The sequence below is a fragment of the Drosophila obscura genome, unplaced genomic scaffold, assembly GCF_018151105.1.
Source record: "Drosophila obscura isolate BZ-5 IFL unplaced genomic scaffold, ASM1815110v1 contig_186, whole genome shotgun sequence".
NCBI classification, from domain to species: domain Eukaryota; kingdom Metazoa; phylum Arthropoda; class Insecta; order Diptera; family Drosophilidae; genus Drosophila; species Drosophila obscura.
Window position 1 is genome coordinate 678093 of NW_024542774.1, and position 18889 is coordinate 696981.

At 44.2% G+C, this 18889-nt stretch overlaps 1 protein-coding gene across 3 annotated transcripts; it reads right to left on the reverse strand.

The window, feature by feature from the left end:
• Positions 1-5183: 5183 nt before the first annotated feature.
• LOC111075637 (CDK5 and ABL1 enzyme substrate 1) lies at positions 5184-18766 on the reverse strand. 3 transcript variants are annotated; one of them, XM_022369071.2, is made up of 9 exons: positions 18516-18766; positions 16245-17577; positions 8497-8886; positions 8312-8438; positions 8096-8244; positions 7313-7345; positions 6837-6954; positions 6577-6767; positions 5184-6510 (listed from the first exon to the last, which is right to left on the reverse strand). In XM_022369071.2, the coding sequence occupies exons 2-9, from the start codon at positions 17054-17056 to the stop codon at positions 6165-6167; spliced, it is 2166 nt and encodes a 721-aa protein (XP_022224763.2). In that variant the 5' UTR covers positions 17057-17577; positions 18516-18766; the 3' UTR covers positions 5184-6164. The 3 variants fall into 3 exon arrangements, with proteins under 3 accessions (XP_022224763.2, XP_022224762.2, XP_022224764.2); XM_022369070.2 differs by having other exon boundaries at positions 18407-18766; XM_022369072.2 differs by lacking the exon at positions 7313-7345 and having other exon boundaries at positions 18407-18764.
• Between the last annotated feature and the right edge of the window lie 123 nt (positions 18767-18889).

The following is an 18889-nucleotide window of genomic DNA, read 5'->3' on the forward strand; positions in this document are numbered from 1 at the left end:
CGGGAACTCAATTAGAATGTTATCCACCCATTGCCGCCGCATTCGTTGTGTTTGTTGTGCAGTTATTATTCGCAGCTCTTCGATCTATTTCTGTTGATCAGTTGTGCATAGAAAAACTCATTGGAATAATCAAAAAAAAAACACCTTATGGGTGTCTGATTATGAAAGTAGATTGCGGGCCCTAGAAGGAATTTTCTATTTAATTTTTCTATTTATATTATGTGTGTTGGTAGGGCCTGTTAGGGCGATTTATTGGCTGTGTATTGGGTGGCTTTTGAGGTTGATCTAAGGAATGATTATTCTTGCGATTTCAACGTGCCAGAGATTAAACTAAACCAACAAAACCTTTCCAAAAGTATCTCTCTCCTTACCTTAACCTTGCCTAACTCCCCAATCTAACCCCACATAAACATAACTTGCTTAAGAGTGAGGCACACAAAAAAATCTCACAGCCCAGAACCCATGCCAAAAACACATCCATCCCCGACCTTACACAACCGCAATCTGCAACGTGCCACTGCTGGGACTGCGGGACTGCGGCTGCCCCATTCATCATTTCTGGTTTGTGTCCATGCTAATTGCTCGACTCATCGCGGCACTAATTAAGCCCCGACAGCACAGACAACCAGCAGAAACTTTTTCCCACCGCAGCTAGGCACCTTCCCTTCCCATTCCCGCCTCCCCCCGCGGGGCAGATGCGTGGCTGGCTTACCTGCTGGATGGACTCCCTAGTCGGGAGAGACTCTCTTGCGCTGGCGCTGCTTCCCTTTCCGCTCCACTCTGCTCGGTGCTCTGCTCTGCTGTGCCCTTGCCCCATGGCCCATGCCAACGTTTCGGTTAAGCTCCTGCGCCGCTGCCTCGTTAGAAGAAGCAACAACGGCGACGCCGACGATGAGGAGGGCAACAGTTTGAAACTTTCTCATTTCGGTTTTGTTGGCCTGGCAGAATTGCCAGCCTGTCGGCCCGGCCCGGCGCGGCGCGGCCTGGCCTTGCCTTCGCCTGCTGCCAGTTTCAGCGTCTGCTCGTTTTCTGAGCGCCTAGTCGAAAATCCAACTAATTGCTTATTTTAACCCCTTCAAAACTGGGTACAAACATACACCCAGTCACATCCATCCACCATCCACACACACACAATGGAAGGTACGTGGTCTCTCTGGGCTTTCGTGTTTATTAATTAACAACACAAAACCCCAAACCAACAAAAGGCCCAACACACACACACACACACACATACACACTACACACACACACATAGAGAAAGAGAAGAGAGGGAGAGAGAGGGAACGGAGTCCGTGCCTTAATCCAAGTGCTGTCTCTCTGGCTGGCGTTCATTAGTGTTCATTAGTGAAACAAAATGCTCATTTACTTAACTACCGGGAGCCAACCGCGCGCACCGCTCCCCGTTCCCGTTTGCCTACCCGGAGACTCACGGGAACCAAACATACATATAACGAGACGAGAAGCGGTCCCCCCCTCACGCCACGGCCGATGGGTCGACTCTGCTGTGACTCTCCTCCTCCAACAGCCACCCACCTACCCCCACAGACTCGAATCTCCGCGGCGTTGCACTTATCGGCACTCGGCAAGTCCCTCGGCTCGCGGCCATCTCTCTCTCGTGTTGCCAATTAAAATTCCACTTATGCCAAGTTAACTCACTTGGCTCCCCGTTAATTGTCGTGGTTTTTTAATTGGACCTTTTTTTTGCTGCGGGGCTGCCACTGCCTGCCTGCCTGCCTGCCTGCTGTCTGCTCGAGTCCGCATCGAATAAAGCAACTACAACAACGTTTATAATGACTGGCAAAAAGCAGAACTTGTGGGTGCCATAGTACTCGTACTACAATCCATTCAAGAGAAAGAGATAGACAGAGAGAGAGAGAGAAAGGGAGAGGGCCTATCGTATTGTGTCCCTCTCCAACTGAGAGTCTGCCGCCTGGTTGCACTCTGCTGGCCAAACTTTTGTTTTTGCTTCTTTTTCAATGTCCCGTTGGGTTTGCTTATCGCTTGGACTCGTCCAGGGTTGTCGAGTCGCTGGCGGAATTCAAATGAAAGTGAGATTGGAAATTTGCAAAGGTAATACATATATAAAAATGGATAGGACAAGGATAATCATTAGTGGTGCTTGGCATATAAGAGCAGTATAAGTATAAGAGCAGTCTGTGGACGGGAAACTTTTGAAAATTAATTAAAATAATGTTAAAAAAAAATCCCCTACCTTATACTATATATTTTTCATTCCCTCAATCTTGACCATAAAATATATGCAAATACAAATGCAAAGAAATTCGTTTGTCCATCTCCTTTGAATTCATTTTTTCCATTTTCGCACACTCGACAACCCTATTGAGCATCTCTGGCTTGATTCAACTAATGAATGAAGCCCCCACCCCTCTCCATCGACCAGAAGCACCAGCAGTCCCAGCAGCAGCAGCTACAACAAGAACAAAACTGAACTTAAAACAAAAGCCAACAAAACCCCTAATTAAAATGCATTTTCATTTGGGACGACAGAGCTGCCACCCGACTCCCCCCTTGCCAACATCAGTCAACCACAGCCGCTCCCTTTGCCTTCGCGTCGCTGGAATATACCCATTCGAGTGGGGCGTACGCTGAGAGGGATTCGGGTTCGGTATGGTATAGTATTGTCTGCCTTCATTAGCTAAGTCAAGTGCGCCCCGCCAGAGACGCCGCTGTGCGTCACATGAACCGTTATACCATTGTACATGCCCACACACATACGCACCCTGCCCTCTCTCCATTCCTTTGCCTCTTTCGGCTCTTTCGGCGAACGAATGAGCGGTGTGTGTGTGTGTGTGTGTGTGAGTTTGTACGGCTGCGGGCATATTTAATTACAAAAGCTGCTAATTAGGAAACGTACACACCCACGTTGGTTAATTTGTTTGCAAACCAATTAACTCGGCGCATAGTATCAGGCGCACAGAAAACCGCAGATAGTCGACAGGCAACTACGACGACGGCAGCAGCAGCAGCAGCAGCAGCGACAGCGACAGCAGCAGCAACAGCAGCGTCGACAGCAGCAGCAGCGGGAGCAACACAAGCAGCAGCAGCAGCAGCAGCAGCAGCAAATGGAATATTGGTCGGACGTTCGCTTGGCCACGGCCAGTCTTCCCTCAATGATGGATGTCGGTGGCGGGGGGGAGAGCTCGGTCGGAAGCCATGAAAATAGTCCCGTTGCAGGCGAGCAAAAGAAAGACCGAATGAAAGAAAGAACTTTCCAATCAGAGCGGTGTGTGTGTGTGTGCGGTGGGGTGGTAAAAGTGTGCGTGGGGGTTGGGGAGTTCAACTAACTAACAACTGTTAACGCAGAGAAACCACAAAAGATAAGGCACAGTGAGCCGGGAGTTGTGCTGTCTGAGAAAGGGGGGCGAAGAAAAATGTCTAATAAATGAAAGCGAAATTTTAATGAAAAAGTTCCTGTGTGTGTGTGTGTGCGGATGGGGTTCGTTCGGCTCTTAATAAATGAGCTAAAGTTGCGCAAAAGTTTATGCTACTGCTGCTGATTCTCTCTTTCGCAGTACGGACGGGACGGGACGGACAGTTGTGCGTGCTAATGAGTAATAAACTTGGGTATAGGGGGTGTGTGGCCGTGCCCCCCACACAAACACACACACACACATCTAATCCCGTACCCAACCCATGCACCCGGACCAGCAGCAGCAGCAGACGCTCATGTCAGGCGAACAGAAACAGAACCGAAGACCGCACCGACCGCACTCTCTCTCACTCTCTTTGACCCAATGAACGCGTGGCAGCGGAGAGAGAATGTGGAAAACGGCCAAAACAGTGAGTGCGGGGGAGGGGAGGGTAGAGATGCCTTCAGTTCCGGCTTTGCTTTTGCGTTAATTAGTTTTGAGCGTTTCTATTATGCGGGGCCATGTGGCGGCAAGCCATGCAGCGAGCTGGGGTGAGATAGACAGAGAGAGAGAAGCTGAAATAGGAAATTTAATATTCTGTATGTACATATGTATCTCCCTCACACACAATTTCCCCCGCGGTCATTAAATGAGAGTTTTGCCTCCAATTAAATTGCTTTAATTTCGAATTTTCATTAAATTCTAATGAAGTTTTAATGAAGAGTAGAATTGAAGGCTAGGGTATATCTAGGGTGTATAACTTCCAATATCCTTAAAAATTATGAAATCTTATCTCCACCAAATATATATCATAAATATTCTTTCATACGGAATTATTCACCAAACATAGGGCATACGGATAGTCGCAACTCCCCTCTTGGAGGTCGTTACCCATTAAATTGTGCTGATAAGTGAAAATCTAAATGCGATTGCAACGCATTATACACACACACACACACATACACGCCCTATACTCTCTTGGAGTTTGTGGATTGTACACCTGCAAAGCCTACATTTACAAGGTGAGGCATTTCCGTTCTATGAGTTACCTATTTTGTGATTCACTTGCACTCGTTTGTGAGACATACATTTGTAAGTAACTGTCGTCAGATCGCTCACTGGGAATGCCCCACCTCGTATTCAAACACCTTGGGCCGTAGCGACCTCTCTGCATTTTCTGGCTGCCCGAAAAGCTTTTAGCTACAAAAACACCAATGGAGTGCTTATCACAAAAGAGTTTACCGATGGCACCAACAGCCACAAATAATGAAAAACCCAACAAAGGCAATGTGCATGGCACGTTCCGTGCTCCCCTACCCCTCCACCGGCAGCCGATGCGATGGTTCCCCTCTTGCGGCACGGCACACGTGTGCTGGCCCGTACTTTTTCGGGTTATCGCAGAGAACTCTTTTTTTTTTATTTCGTGTCTGCCACCTGTTGTAGACTGCTGAGCTCCTGTTGCGCTGACAAATAATCGATCGTAAGTAATTTATTGATTTCTGATTGATGGCACCATCCGCCAACTGTCAAGCCAATCGATACGTTTACGGGGCGATGCGATGCGATTGGAGAGGCAAGGTAACGTGGGATCTTCAGCCCTGTCCGGTCGGATTAGCCAGCTTTGGGCACGCGGCCAACAGCAAACAGCAATAGGCAGAGATCGTCGATGTGAAAATTTGAATAAAATTAACATTACAACAACAGAAGTAGCAGTGCCTGGTGCTGGGCTGGGGCTGGGGCAGCGACAACAAAATGTTGATAAGAGCTGAGCTTATCACTGCATAAATTAGCGTTTTATGGTATTGGTTATTGGTTAAGGTAAGTTTATTCATTTTTTAAATGTCAATAACAGAAAACCCAAGAAAATAAACATACATATGTAACTTTCCTAAAAACATAAACACTTACGAATCTAGGGATTAAGAATGGGAAGGGGGTCATGTTTTTTTTTACTTTTTGAAGTTTTTTTTTTTGTAGTAAAACTTATGCTAATGCCTTAGGGTAGCATATAATATAATGTAATAAGCACGATAACCGCATATCTACTCGCATTGAAGTTTGATAAAATACAGGGCCGGTGTTAGAGGCCTGGAGGCCACTAATAGTTTTCGAATTAAAGTAACCATTTTTTTCCGTCAAGTCTTACAAGCATTGATCGCCCACAAGAAGTGGCATTTCAATAAATATTACCACATTATTTAGTTATTTCATTTTCGAAAATGTATTGCGTTTATGTTTTATGTATGTATGTATGAATTAATATGGATAGGATATATTGTTTCTTTATGCAAGAACAATATTAAAATGTATGTGCAAGAATTATCGTAAAAAAGAAAAAAAAAAAAAACCGTTTTGAAAATAGACGTAATAAACGTAGATATTTTTGGGTATTTTGGGTGCTTTCTGCTGTCAAAGCCCCCGGGGCAGTAGCTCCCACTTTCCCTCCCCCAAATGCCGCCCTGAAGAATACAAATTTCGTCCAATGAAAACCCTACAAGTAATTCCTGTTTTGCTACAAAAGATCTACATGTCAAAAACATGTCTCTGTGGCGACACTACACGATCTCTACACGCACTCATTGGATTTAGTGGCGCCACCGAAATCAGCGATCACTTCTCGAACTAACGATTTGTTGTTGTTGGTCTAACGGTTTTTTTAGTTTGGCCTCCCAACGCCACGCCCTACTTGCGACTACCGGTGCGACGTAGATGCTGCTTGGTGGTGGCCGCCGCTGTCGCCACCACCTGCGCTGCTGCCAACAAAGTGTTTTCGGCGCAGCGCCGGGGCCAATTCTAGGACTCGTATAGCAGCCGCTGATAATGCGGCAGGACCTCATGCATGGGCACATGCAGGCTGAACTCCAGGGCGACGAGCACCGCAAACTCTGTTGATATCAGCTCCTTGCGATTCAATCGAAACACACTCTCCGTCTTCTCGATGAGGCTCTTGAGGGCGTCGCCCTTCACATCGTTCATCTTGGCGCTAAGCAGCAGACAGGCGCCGGCGCACAGCTTGCGGTTGTTCTTGTTGATCAGATTGCCCAGAATGAGCTTCTCAAAGTAGACGTAGGCCTGCGAAATGGTCACCAGATCGATGCGTGTGTCCAGTTTGTTGATCCTCCGCATCTCGCGCTTGATGCTGTGGAAAGACGTTCAGACGTATCAATAGGGGAGATTCATGGGAGATGGCACGCCAGGATAATACCTTCTCAACTTGCTCAGGGTTAGCTGAATGGCGGGGAACTTCTCGCGAAACTTATCGTTCAGCTCCTTCTTCAGATCCGATGGCCGCACATAGTCTATCACCGATGTCATGTAGGATGTAAAGGTCAACAGAGTGCGATGCTTGCCAGCAATCAGCTCTGGATCATCCAAGATGTTGGCCGAGTACTGATTCTGCAAGATATCAAAGGGTATTTTACAAAAGATTCTTCCTGGTGAAAATCCTGGTGAATATCCACTTACGGTCTGACCACGGGGTGTTTCACCACCCAGCAAAATGCTATCCATATCCAAATCCAGCTTGTTCTCGGGCGTGGGACTGGCCGCACTGTTCCGATTGTTATTCTCATACGTAAAGCACCTGTGGAGAGGAAAGGAGCACGATTATTATACATATACATATATCCCCTACGAAAAGTGTCTTAAGGCAGAGCGTGAGAGAAGGCGCAATCGGGTTAGTTGAAGCAATGTTCTTTTCTGTTCGATGTTTGTATGTGCGCGAGTGGTTGTGTGCATGTAGGTGTGGGTGTGTGTGTGTGTGAGTGTGTGTGTGTGTGTGAAATTGGTTAGTGGACTAAAAGCGTTTGGCAGCATAAACCCAGCCATGGGCCACAGCCCTCTGGGACTTAAGGATAGCGACATCATGGCTGGGATTGGCTGGTATTTATTTTTATTTTTTTGTTTTTTTTTTGTCATATTAGCTGCTTTCATAAATTTACCATTTGCCTTGACGTTTGGTTATGGTTTTTGTGCTGAAACGAAGTAGTGCAAAGCGTTAAATGAATTAGCAACAAGTTAATGCCACAAAATGTATTCAAATGTTTTTTTTTGGCGGGCGCGTACGAGGTGGGTGGGTCGATTAATACAAAGAAATAAATACAAAATAAACTGAGTATCGTAACGTATTGGATTGCTGCCTATGTATGTATGTATTTCCCTGCGCTGCAAATTTGGCAAGACTAGCAATAAGTTCTCAAGATTTAACAAAGTCTAGAAATATGTCGTCTGGACTTAAAAAAAAAAAAACACTTCGGATTATTGTGTTATATCAGACTCGATTCGACTCATGATGACGCAAACATATGTATGTATGTTTATGGCTTTTGCTTTGCATTTTGTTTGCTCAGCTAAGTGCCTCATTTCGGCTACAAGCTGGGCCCCCAAAAACACGAGCCAAAACAAAACAAAACAAAAAAACGGATGAGTATCCCATTACAATGCAATATGAGAAATATTCTTGTGGACAGAGTTTGTTGCTGAGCTTATAACGATTGCTTCTGCTAGCTTATATTGGGACTATGTATTTGGTCTATGCTATATTAAATAGATCATTCGGTATGGCGGGCCATGCACAATGACGGTTGATGTATGTACATATGTGGCAAATGGTACATGGGGGGGGTATGACGAAATGTAACTGAACGAATGTGTTCAACATAATTAGATCCTAATAGTAGTAGATCCTAATAGTGGTAGGGGAATGGCGGGAACTTGGCACGAACCTCGCTATGCCGTGATTCTTGAGCGCAGCTGTGCCGGTGATTTCCATTTGATTCTCGAAGATGGATGCACTCGCCGATGCATTGCCATACTTTTTGCGCTCCTTCTCGTACTGTCGCGATGGTATCAACAGATGACCATAGGATATATCCTGAGGACAAAGGAAACAGACATGTTGATGAGGAATTCTTTTGGATAATCCCAATTGATTGCCTTACCTGACCACTCTCGGCCTTTTGCATGCCCAACAGATCAAAGGGATCAAATGGGGCATCATTGATGGAGCTCAACGGACGTGATGTGGATGGATTACGCCGCCGACGATCCTCCTTGCGGAACTCGGTTCTGTAAAATCAGTAAAATCAATATATAGACTCTATAGCTCCATGTTCCTTCTACTCACCTTCCATTCTTGCCCTTGTAGTAGGGCAGGGCTGAGAATATGAAGAACGGTATCTTGCGGGACACCAGCACCATTCGCTCATCCCGCTGTCCCATTCCCATTCCCAGTCCCTGGACCGTTGTCCCTCTGCGGCTGTCCGTGATCTGCACCGACTTGCTCAGGCTGTTGCGGAAACTGCCCGAAAAGTTGCCCGTCGGCGCCAGGCTCTCCGTGCTGCTGTCATCCGTGATGTGGCTCACACTCGATCCGCTCAGTATGTACGTTCGCTTGAGGCCGCCGCCCACCACGATGCTGGAATTGGAGCCAGCCCGCATCCCAGGCGCCGTGTTCAGGCGTGCCCGTCGCTCAGGCTGCATGCTCTGCTGATCGCTTGCCCCATTGCTGAAGGTGCTGTCAAGACAGAAGAAGATGGGGTTCGGTTAGAATCGAAGTGATCTAAGGGGCAACAGGCGCTCAAAAATGCGCGACAAGTGGAAAACGTGCGTACCAAAAATATCACAATCAAATTCAAAAACATAGTTCGGATGGACCTTGAAGGCGTTGTGTATACTCTAAGCCAGAGGGTATGTTAACTATTCCCTGTGGAGCAGCATTTAGTTTTTTTTTTTGTTCGCATAGTCGGAATCGCTAAGATCGGATCCGTATATCCGAATACAGTTTTCGTATTTATGAAAATTATAACTAGTGAGGTATATTTTTAGCTGAACCATGGACGAAGGGTATCTAAAGTTTCGCGCTCTAAAAGCTACCTTTTTGTTTTTGGTTTAAAAATAAATACATTTTTTTGTTCGTATTTATAAATTCAATGACAAACATGTGCGCTCGCTCCCTCTCTGGCCATGCAGAGGGGGCCTCGGCACACCCCTCATGCAATGATCGATATTTTCACAGGGAAACAGAAAATTATGCAGTGCACACAAACGATTTTCATTCATTCATTTGGTTTTCTAAGGGCGATCACAGCAGAGCTGCTTATCGCGGGGGCTCTGGCTCCGTACCCGAAGCATGGGTATTTTTGGAAAAATAAATATATACACACGCACACACACACACCACATGCTGCTCCGGCTGCGTCGAAGGGCAAAGCAACAGAAGTCAAAGTGAACGCTTTACTGCTCCCTCTGAGCGCCTGGCATATTACCTTGGGATAATTGGTCTAGGTCGAGGTTACAGCTCGACAAATAAAGAGCACCACACGGAGAGCGGGGAGGGGCCAAACAAATTACGTGAGCACCGCAGAAGCAGAAGTCAGAGAATGAGAGAGAGTGAGAGAGAGTCAAATGAACTGTAAACTAATTGGGGATTATAAAAGCAGTCGTATAAGATGCTAATTAGTCTCAAGATGTGCAACCCCAAAAACCCCACTCCCATTGGAATTATGATGGAGGTGGCGCCAAGCCTGTCATAACCCGTTAATTAGTTGGAGCATTCTAACAGGCGCACAGCAAACGCAACACGAATATTACCGCTTACAAATGTAAGAGCAAGAAGTAGAAGGAGGAGGCCAGAGACAGGAGAAGAAGCCTCCAAAATGTTAATGTAATAAGGGCCCTCTGTCGGCCGCAACGCAACGCAGCAAACATTTTTGTGCGTTTGCTTTTGTGTTTGTCTTTCGTACAACTTATTGACTCGCTAATGAGTGTGTGCGTGCGTGTGAGAGAGCTGATAAGAGTGCCCGATAAGGGCAGAGCGAGACGAAGCATAAGCTGCAGGTATCAACAACACAAATGCAACGCTCGGACCTTGACTGTACGTGTGTGTGTGTGTGTGTGTGGGCAGAGGGTTTTTGATAGTTTTCGGATTGTTTTTTTTTTCTTTTGGAAACTCCAACTATCCATAGCTGTGCGCCTGTCATTTAAACAAACAAAATTTCCATATTTAACAATAGTATTTTGACGAATTCGAAATGGGATTTTGTTTAAAAATTGCCTCGATAATGATCTCAAATGAGCAATACATACATATGTATTTGTATTCCTGTGTTTATCAAATTTTAGAATTTATTGTTACGAAAATAAAACAAAATGCGCTCTCAATAAATTTTTCAATGTTAGAATCGAGCATTGTAATTTTTTTATTTTTATTGTAAATATTTTTCAGAGGAAACAGTCCCATTAACAGTCCCTTGAGAACTTTACATATTTTTAACATAAGGCAAGCGTTAAGATTATGTATAGCATGTAGACGATATTTACAGGCCCTGCGTTAACATCAATCTGTTGACAGACAACAGATAGAAATGTTTAGACAATATTTCAAACTTTCGAAATCTCTAAGGCAAAACAACCATCTTGCTCAACCCATATAATCGTATTTCATTAGCGAGTTCCAACCCAGCTGGGCTACGCTGCTTAATCTACGAGTATCTCTGATTTGCAAATATTGACCGAAATGCTACTAAACGCTTGCGTAAATACACTTTTGCCATCTGTAGACGACCCAAGGCAAATAAATCATGCTCGGGAGCTGAATTTATAAGCACCAAGAATTGAAAATTTAATTTTTTAATTGCGCTATCTGTACAGTTTCCCCGGCCCGTTCCCCTAAATGGCAATCAATTCATCTGAGTCAATTTCGCGTTTATCAGGCACCAGCTTTCTTCATAGTCATCGCAGACTTGTTGGTTTTGCGGCTATCAGCGAACAAACAGACGGTAATGGCCGTACGCTCTTTATATAAGGTTACCCCTCAACATTTGACTAGATCACGTGCCTGCTACAAAAATAATCAAATGGAATGCAAGTTTGTCTAAACATGGCCAACAGTCTGGGGTAAACAAACAAGAAAATTATAGATATAGAGAGAATGTAAATATGCAAATATATGTATGTACATATGTATGTATAATCAAAAACATGTTTTACTCATCTGTAAAAGCTTCAGCAAAGCATTACATGGGATGACACCTCCATGAGAATGACGCACACTGCTCGGCTGTGAAACCATAATCAATCCCACTCTCAGTTCGAAACAAAGGTGAGTTCTCGATAAGGTGGAAACCAAAAGCCCAAAACAAAAAGCGGTCGCAAAGAGCGTGATTGAGAGAGAAACGAAAAACAGCAATAACAACAATCGTGTTAGGAAAGCCCAGGCGAGGCAGAAATCGAGAAACAGAGAAACGCCAACTTGTAAACAAATAATCAGCACAAAAGATAGAGTGGAAGAACGATATGGAGCTTTTTGGATCAGCAAAAACAAAAATTAACCAACAGCAAACTAATCGTTTATGGAGACCTCGAACAGTTTGTTGATAATGGGAATAAAATAGGGCAAATAAATGCATTTTTGTATATTCAAAAGACTAAAATACATTTGAAGGTTGTTCATGCAGATGGAAAGGAATTTGATTAGGCGTTATTCTTTGTTTAAGGGATAAAAGTCATAGAAATTAACTTTAGCATGACATTTCCTAAGATAAATAGAATGAAAGATCTTTCGGAAGTTTCTTTCCCTTACTTCCAGGAAGCTTTCACTTCCATAAACTTCAAACTTCCCCTTTCTTATGTTTTATAAATAAGCTACACAGCAAAGAGTGTGGAAATGAATAACAAAATACCAACCATAGCAAAAGAGAACCGAACCCATTCAAACCGCTTCGAACCGCTTTGGCTTTTAATATCAGAAGAGAGATATACAGGGAGAGAGGGAGAGTAAGGTAGAGGGAAACACACAAAACAAAACGAACCGATTAAGCACTTTTAAGAGAGGCCTGGTCCCAGTCTGTACCATCGGTTGGTGTTTCGAATGATAAGCACTGGTGGCGGCCTTTGTTTTGGGTAGCGTAGCTTGCGCCATGAACGCAGCTCGATGGGGGGACTGGATAATGGGCGTGAGTGAGTGATGGGCAAACAAATTGCCATACAAATATGCAGTCTAGTATACGCTCTGCTCTTATCGTACATTTCTTTGTGAACATACATACATATGTACATAAAAATTGAGCTTAACGGATTGTCTGTGTTGATCTTTCATTTCTCTATGGGGAGCTCTCTGGGTGTTGTAAATATGGAAACGGGTTCTTTGAGAGCAGGTTTCCAATGCGAATTGCATCCTTTGTGCATTTAAACTTGTTGCACCACTGACACACTTCTTTTCAACCCCAAAATCCCAAACAGAACAACCCCTAGCTACATATGCTAAGACTTATTTTCATGACCTTGAACACAGAGCTACAGAATGCAGTAATCTGAGCTGCTGCTGCTACTGCCTGTTTCAAGGATTATAACATCAAGAGCACAACGAAAACAAACAGTAACAGGCGGCAGGGCGTAACCGGTTCTTATTGCGTCTTCGATTGCATAAATTCTGGCCTCAAGGTTACCCAGTTCGGTGGAGTGCCTCGCCTTGCCGCAGGGTTGTTGCAGAGCGATAGGGGAGCAGCAGGAGGAGCCTTCGGCTTGGACAGGTTTGCCGAACCCTGACATTGACATTGACATTGCCTGCCATTGAAACGAAGCACCAGGACGACCAATGCGTGCAAGCGTTGCCAGATGCCCGCAGGATGGAGAGCTTTTTGCCTGCCCAAGTTCAATGCTAAGCTTCACATATTATGCCGGCTGGCTGTCCTTGAATTACCTACAGCAAGAGCAAGAGAGAGAGATAGAGACAGGCGGCCAGGCCATGGCATTAAATCAAATTAAAGGGCATGACGCAATTTCTGAATGAGCGCCGCCGACGAGCCTTCGAGGGTCTCGGGTCTTGGGTCTCCGAAGAGCAACTGAGCGAGAAAGCAAAAAATTGTTTACGTTTTTCGGCATAGCATTTTTGAATCTTTCTGCCTGCTCAACTCTTTCATTCATCACATCACATTACCAAACTCCACTTCACTCCACTCCACTCCATTCCATTCCAAAAAGTTGCTCAAATTTCAAAACAAAAACTGGACTTAAGTTGTTTGTGGCTGATTTGTTCAATTTGCGTCGTAGTTTTCTGTGCTTTGCTTTTTTGCCCATGCGCGACTTTTTGCGGCAAAGAATGTTCCCACAGAGAGAGAGAGCCACAACAGTGAGGGAGTCTCGCATAACAAAATATTTTCGTTTTGCAACAAATTTGTGGATTGTGAAAATTAGCTGAGGGCCACATTTTGGAGCGGAAATAATAATGTAATTGAAGATTTGTGGGTAAAAATGAACTCTTGCTTCATTTGTATTTGATGGCACATAAACAGGAAGCGAAGGGAGGTTTTGTTTTGACGATGCCTCTTAATGGAACTTAAAGTGTTTGGTTTTCATGTTACTTTGCTGGCCAACAAATTTAAGCATGAATCACCTACATTATGGCACTGCGCTTGTATCATAAATACCAAAGTACAAACCAGCTTGAAAAGACTATTAATTAAATATCAAGTCCCCAACAAAAAAAATAAATTTATATTTACGAGTAGTATATTCCAATCAGTTTCCTAACGCCTGACATCATAACTGAAGTGCTTTCAGAGTATTTCCAAGTTGTCTATCACGTCAATGCCGTTATCTGTACAGTAATCTCGCAAGTTAAGATCGCTTTCAAGTACAGCCAAGACTATATCATGGATCTTTGGGAAATCTAATCTAATCTAATCTGAGACAACTAAAATTCTATGCAATGGTTAAATGAATCCTGAAGTTGTAATTAGCCCAAGCCGCATGCAACTTATAATGATTTACACGAACAAATGCTATGACATGTCGATGAAAAGCCAATTGGCTTAGGGCCAACTGCACATTTTGTGGGAATTGTGAACAAACAATATAAAAGCCTAACCCAATTAGAGCGGCTTCACCCCCCTGTCTGTCAACAAAAGGGCTGAACGGGTTGGGTGCCGGGTTGAGTGAGTCGGCGAAAAGAAACTGAAACCGAAACTGTACGACGTGAAAAGAAGCAGAATGCCGCGCACCCAGCCGACCGATACGGTTAATAGAGGGGCATGTGGTGGGGTGTTTGTGGGGGCAGAAACAAGGTCAGTTTGCCAAAGCGCAACGGGTGCAACCAGCAATAGCAATAGCAAAAGCACCTGCAGCCAGAGTGCGGCGGCGGGTTCAATGTAACTTGTCGCATGCGTTGGCATTGAAGTGAAAGCTTTGCAAAGCTTTCCAAGGAGAGCATAAGAAAGAATGCACTGCGACCACAAGAGAGTGTGAATGAAGGAGAGTGCGTGTGAGAGTGAAATACAGACAGAGACAGAGTGTACATACATATGTGCGTGGGAGAGTGGGACAGAGAGAGAGAGAGAGAGAGAGAGTGGAAGAGTGTGTAGGGCAGTCCCTGCGAGAGCGGAAGTTCAAGGAAGTTTAAAGCCGTTTTGCTAGCTTTTCATTGTTTCCCCTCCACCTCCACCACCCCCACAACCTTGTTACCACTTTTCCCTTCATTATTTTTTGCACCAATTATTGCGTAATTATATTGCGTGCTATTCTGTCAAGCAACTTCGATGATTCACAGCTAGAGACAAAGACCAGTTACAGTGACAGTTACAGTTACAGATACAACAGTAGCCATTTAACGATTGACAAACCGTTTAAAGTGCGTGACGAAACCGCAAAGCTGTTAGAGGTGTGCTGAGTGGGCGGTCTGGAGAGGCACGCGAATTGTGGCACAATAAAAGCTTTAGATTAAAATTAAGTGAACGCCTGCCTCGTGCACAATTGTTGTTTGGACAATTTTGCGGGGCACGCTGTCCAATTTACGTTAATTGAAGAGGCACACGTCTCTCAATGATGGGGCGCCACAATCCCTCCACAGAATCAACGAACCGCATCATCAACAATGCCCCACCACACACACATCTAGATGATAGACAGATAAATTCTATTTTTAGGCCCAAGCAACAGAGAGGACAGTCCGCGGACTGGGTTTGTGCATAATCAGGCGACGAAAACGTGAAATACTTCAAGCAAATGTATATTTTTATAGTCGCGCTACAAAGTATTTTTCTAATGGATATTGTGGGTATATCTGTTAAATTTTTCTGATATTAAATGCACAAACTTTTTTAACCCACTGTAAATGCGCACACATAATTATTGTACAACACCACGCGTCACAAACGCAAGATGATACAAAAATATTCTAAAAAAAACATATTCAAATATCACATATTGAAAATTCGGAATAAATATTCACCTGCTGTTTGGATCATTGTCTCTATGAGGGTTTGTTTGTTGTTTTGTTTGTTTATTCGCTTGTCAAGCTGTATTCGCCGCATTTGAACAATTTGAGCCTTTTGTAAACTAATTAGATATCAGGCGTCAATTGGAGAGTGCCAACTTAAGCGGATATCTCAATCATTTACAACGAATTAGTGCCAAAAATAAACCGACTGAAGAAACCAATAATTATCCCATCTAAGTGATTGTATTAAACAAAGTTCCCTCCGCCCGCGATGAATCTACAAGTGTCCCAGCGATAGTATGATTCATAATGGGATGGGTATATACATATATATGTATGTATTCCCGAGGCAGGAAATGTCTTAACAAAGAGAAATATGAATAAGTATGCGAAACATATGTAAGTTTTTCCCCCAAATTGATGGGAAATTTTCGTGAGCCAAAACTTTGACGTCGGCTGTCAATCAATGATTGCCTTTCAGGTGGGATACCTCCAATTTATGCAATATGAAAATTATTGGAAAACTTAATTAATTCTGAACAAGAAAATTTGGCATTATGGATGCGCTGTAGAAGACTTTGAAGGGGTTTTTGCTTGGTATTTTGCTTAGATAAAGAGCTTCAACTGTAGAAAGTTATTTCCTTAAAGTATTCACTTACCGTTCTCTGAGGGGCAATATATTTGCCCCTGCACCTCCGACGCCACCGCCGCTGCCCAGATTGGACACCTTGAGCGGTATTTTGACGCTATCCGAATCGCTGCCGCTTTCGGCACCAGATCCTCCGCTGCCGGCGGGACATGCCCGCGTCTGCTGCTGCCGAATGCTCATATTGCCACTGCCCGGAGCCTGGTGGGGCTGACGACCCGACGATGTCGGTCGCTTTATGTTGCGTCTTTCAGCCGGCACAACGGGACTGATGGTCGCCGCGCTGTGGTCGGTGTGCAGGACGTTCATCAAGTATTGACCCATATTTTCAGTTTCACTAAAATGCCCATCACCATCACTGCCACCGCCAGCAGCGGCGGCGGTGGTGCACTCGTCCAGCAGCATGCCAAAGTCCCCGACACCGCCTCCGATGTGGACATCGATGGCGGCGCAGAGGATCGGTATGGAGCTGCCACCATTCTGCTGCTGATGATGATGGGGCGACGACTGCTGATGTTGCTGATACTGGTGGTTCTGCTGCTGCTGTTGCTGTTGCTTCGCCTGCTGCTGGGCCGAATGGCCGCGCTGGTGATGATGCTGCTGATAGTGCTGATGGTAGCCTCCGGCGCCCAGTCCCAACGCCGACGAGGCGTGGCCGTTGCTGTAGGTCGGTGTCGGATTCTTATTCTGGTTGCAGATAATGCTGCTGCCAAATGTTGCGCCAAATTTTGTGTCCCGGTGTGTGCCATCTAATGAAATATTTGATAGGAACGAGATCGCAGCCAATCTGCGCCTGTGTCTCGTCTTATTAAGCGATGTTGCCATTAGGCAGTAAACCGATTTCTTCACTTGCAAAATGTAACCGACTCGTGGGCTTTGAGTGAGGGTTGGGCTGGAATGTGTGTTTACTGGAATGTCTTCCCTCTGCTGTGGAATTGTCAACCTGCTGCTGCACTCTCTCTCTCTCTCTCTCTCTTTCGCTCTCTCTATGTCGGTTGGCTCTTCTGGAACAATCTCTCTCTCTCTCTCGCTTACAAACGGGTTTTCTTGTACCTGAGGTTTTCTTTTATTTAAACTTTTTTTGACTTTGTGTGGTGTTTGTTTTTTTTCTTTGTTGTTGTTGTTGTTTATCAACAATTACACTTTTTAGTCTCTAAATTCACCGATGAATTGAAAAACAAATTACTTGTACGCGACATGGTGGCAAATTGCAATTTTTTCGCACTTATTTATGGGACAAGAGTTTATTTATGGAAGAACAAAGTTCTATTTTTTATTTATAATTATTATTAATACTATTATGCACTTTTATTGGTTATCGCTGATGCGTTGTGTCGTTGCTTTGGCTGCAAGTAAATTAAGAGAATAATAGACAAATGGAATCAATAAAACACTTTGATCAAAGTGGAAAGCTATTTTTTGATGAAGCAAAGCTTTGGCAGTGTATGGTCGGGATATGGTTGCAATTTAACGAGGAAACGACTCTGATGGGTGGGAGATACTATTGTTTTTCTGGGGGAAAAAAAACCTCATACCCATTGTAAATTTTAAGCAGAAAATTTAAAGATTATTTATATACAAACTTTAAAAAATCTCATTTCATGACTTTTTTATACAGAATTTTCTAAGGATAAATATAAACACTACTCTATCCAATCTGTGATATTTATTCCCTTTAAAGTATTACTGAATTAAGTAGACTTTTGTGGCTAAAAAATAAGCTCTCGGTGGTTGCAAAAGCTGCATGCAGCTGAAAGCTTCGCTGCTGCTGCTGTCAGTGTGTCAACTATGTGGGTGGGAAACCGGCTCCCCGAAGGCCATCTATCTAACACTTGCAGGCCGCTATTTACTTTCAAGTAATCAGGAAGCGCAGAGCCCTACAAGACCGGAAAATTTTCCGCTTGCAGATCAAAACAAGAGCATGGAAAATTTTGAGACTAAAAACAGCTGATGGACTGCGTTAGGGGGTGGAAGAGCGGCCATATCGGAGTTTAGTTGGGATATGTGTGGACCAATTGGAATGCCGCTCCGCTCATAAGAACGGGTCTTGGTCTCGAGGGAAATCGGGAAAATCAATGCGAGGGGGGAAAATTGAGTGTGTGTGGTTGTGTGTGTGGTGTGCGAAAATATTTAAGGCACACGCACACACATATGCGGATGAATATTGATATTTACCACTACAAAAATTCGAAGACTTTTTATGTTTTATGAACTTTTTTAGAAATGTTTCAAGCGCGTCATTTTGAGCTATTTATAGAATTTTCAACTTATTTTTTTTACAGACTTTGATTTTTGCTTGCCAACGCGCCTCTTTTCTCTCCACCACTTCTCCTTCTTTTGCTTTTTCTCTTCGTCACACTTCGCGACCGTATCGTAGCAGCTGCTTTCGTTGCGTAAAATTGGCGATTGAGATGTCAACACTTGGATTTGAATGAATTTTGCCTATTTGTTAAGGGAACGAACTATGTTGTTGTCTCTTGCGAGAATTTTGCGAAATTAAATTATTATTATTATTAAATCGAAAACCGAACAACAGTGTGACCGCGTTTTTCTCGATACCCCACCTGACCCTCAGAAATATACCATCTCATTTACAAAAAATACCGCAAATACACCGAGAACAAACGAGCTGATCCCACTTAATCCCGCTCTATTTAA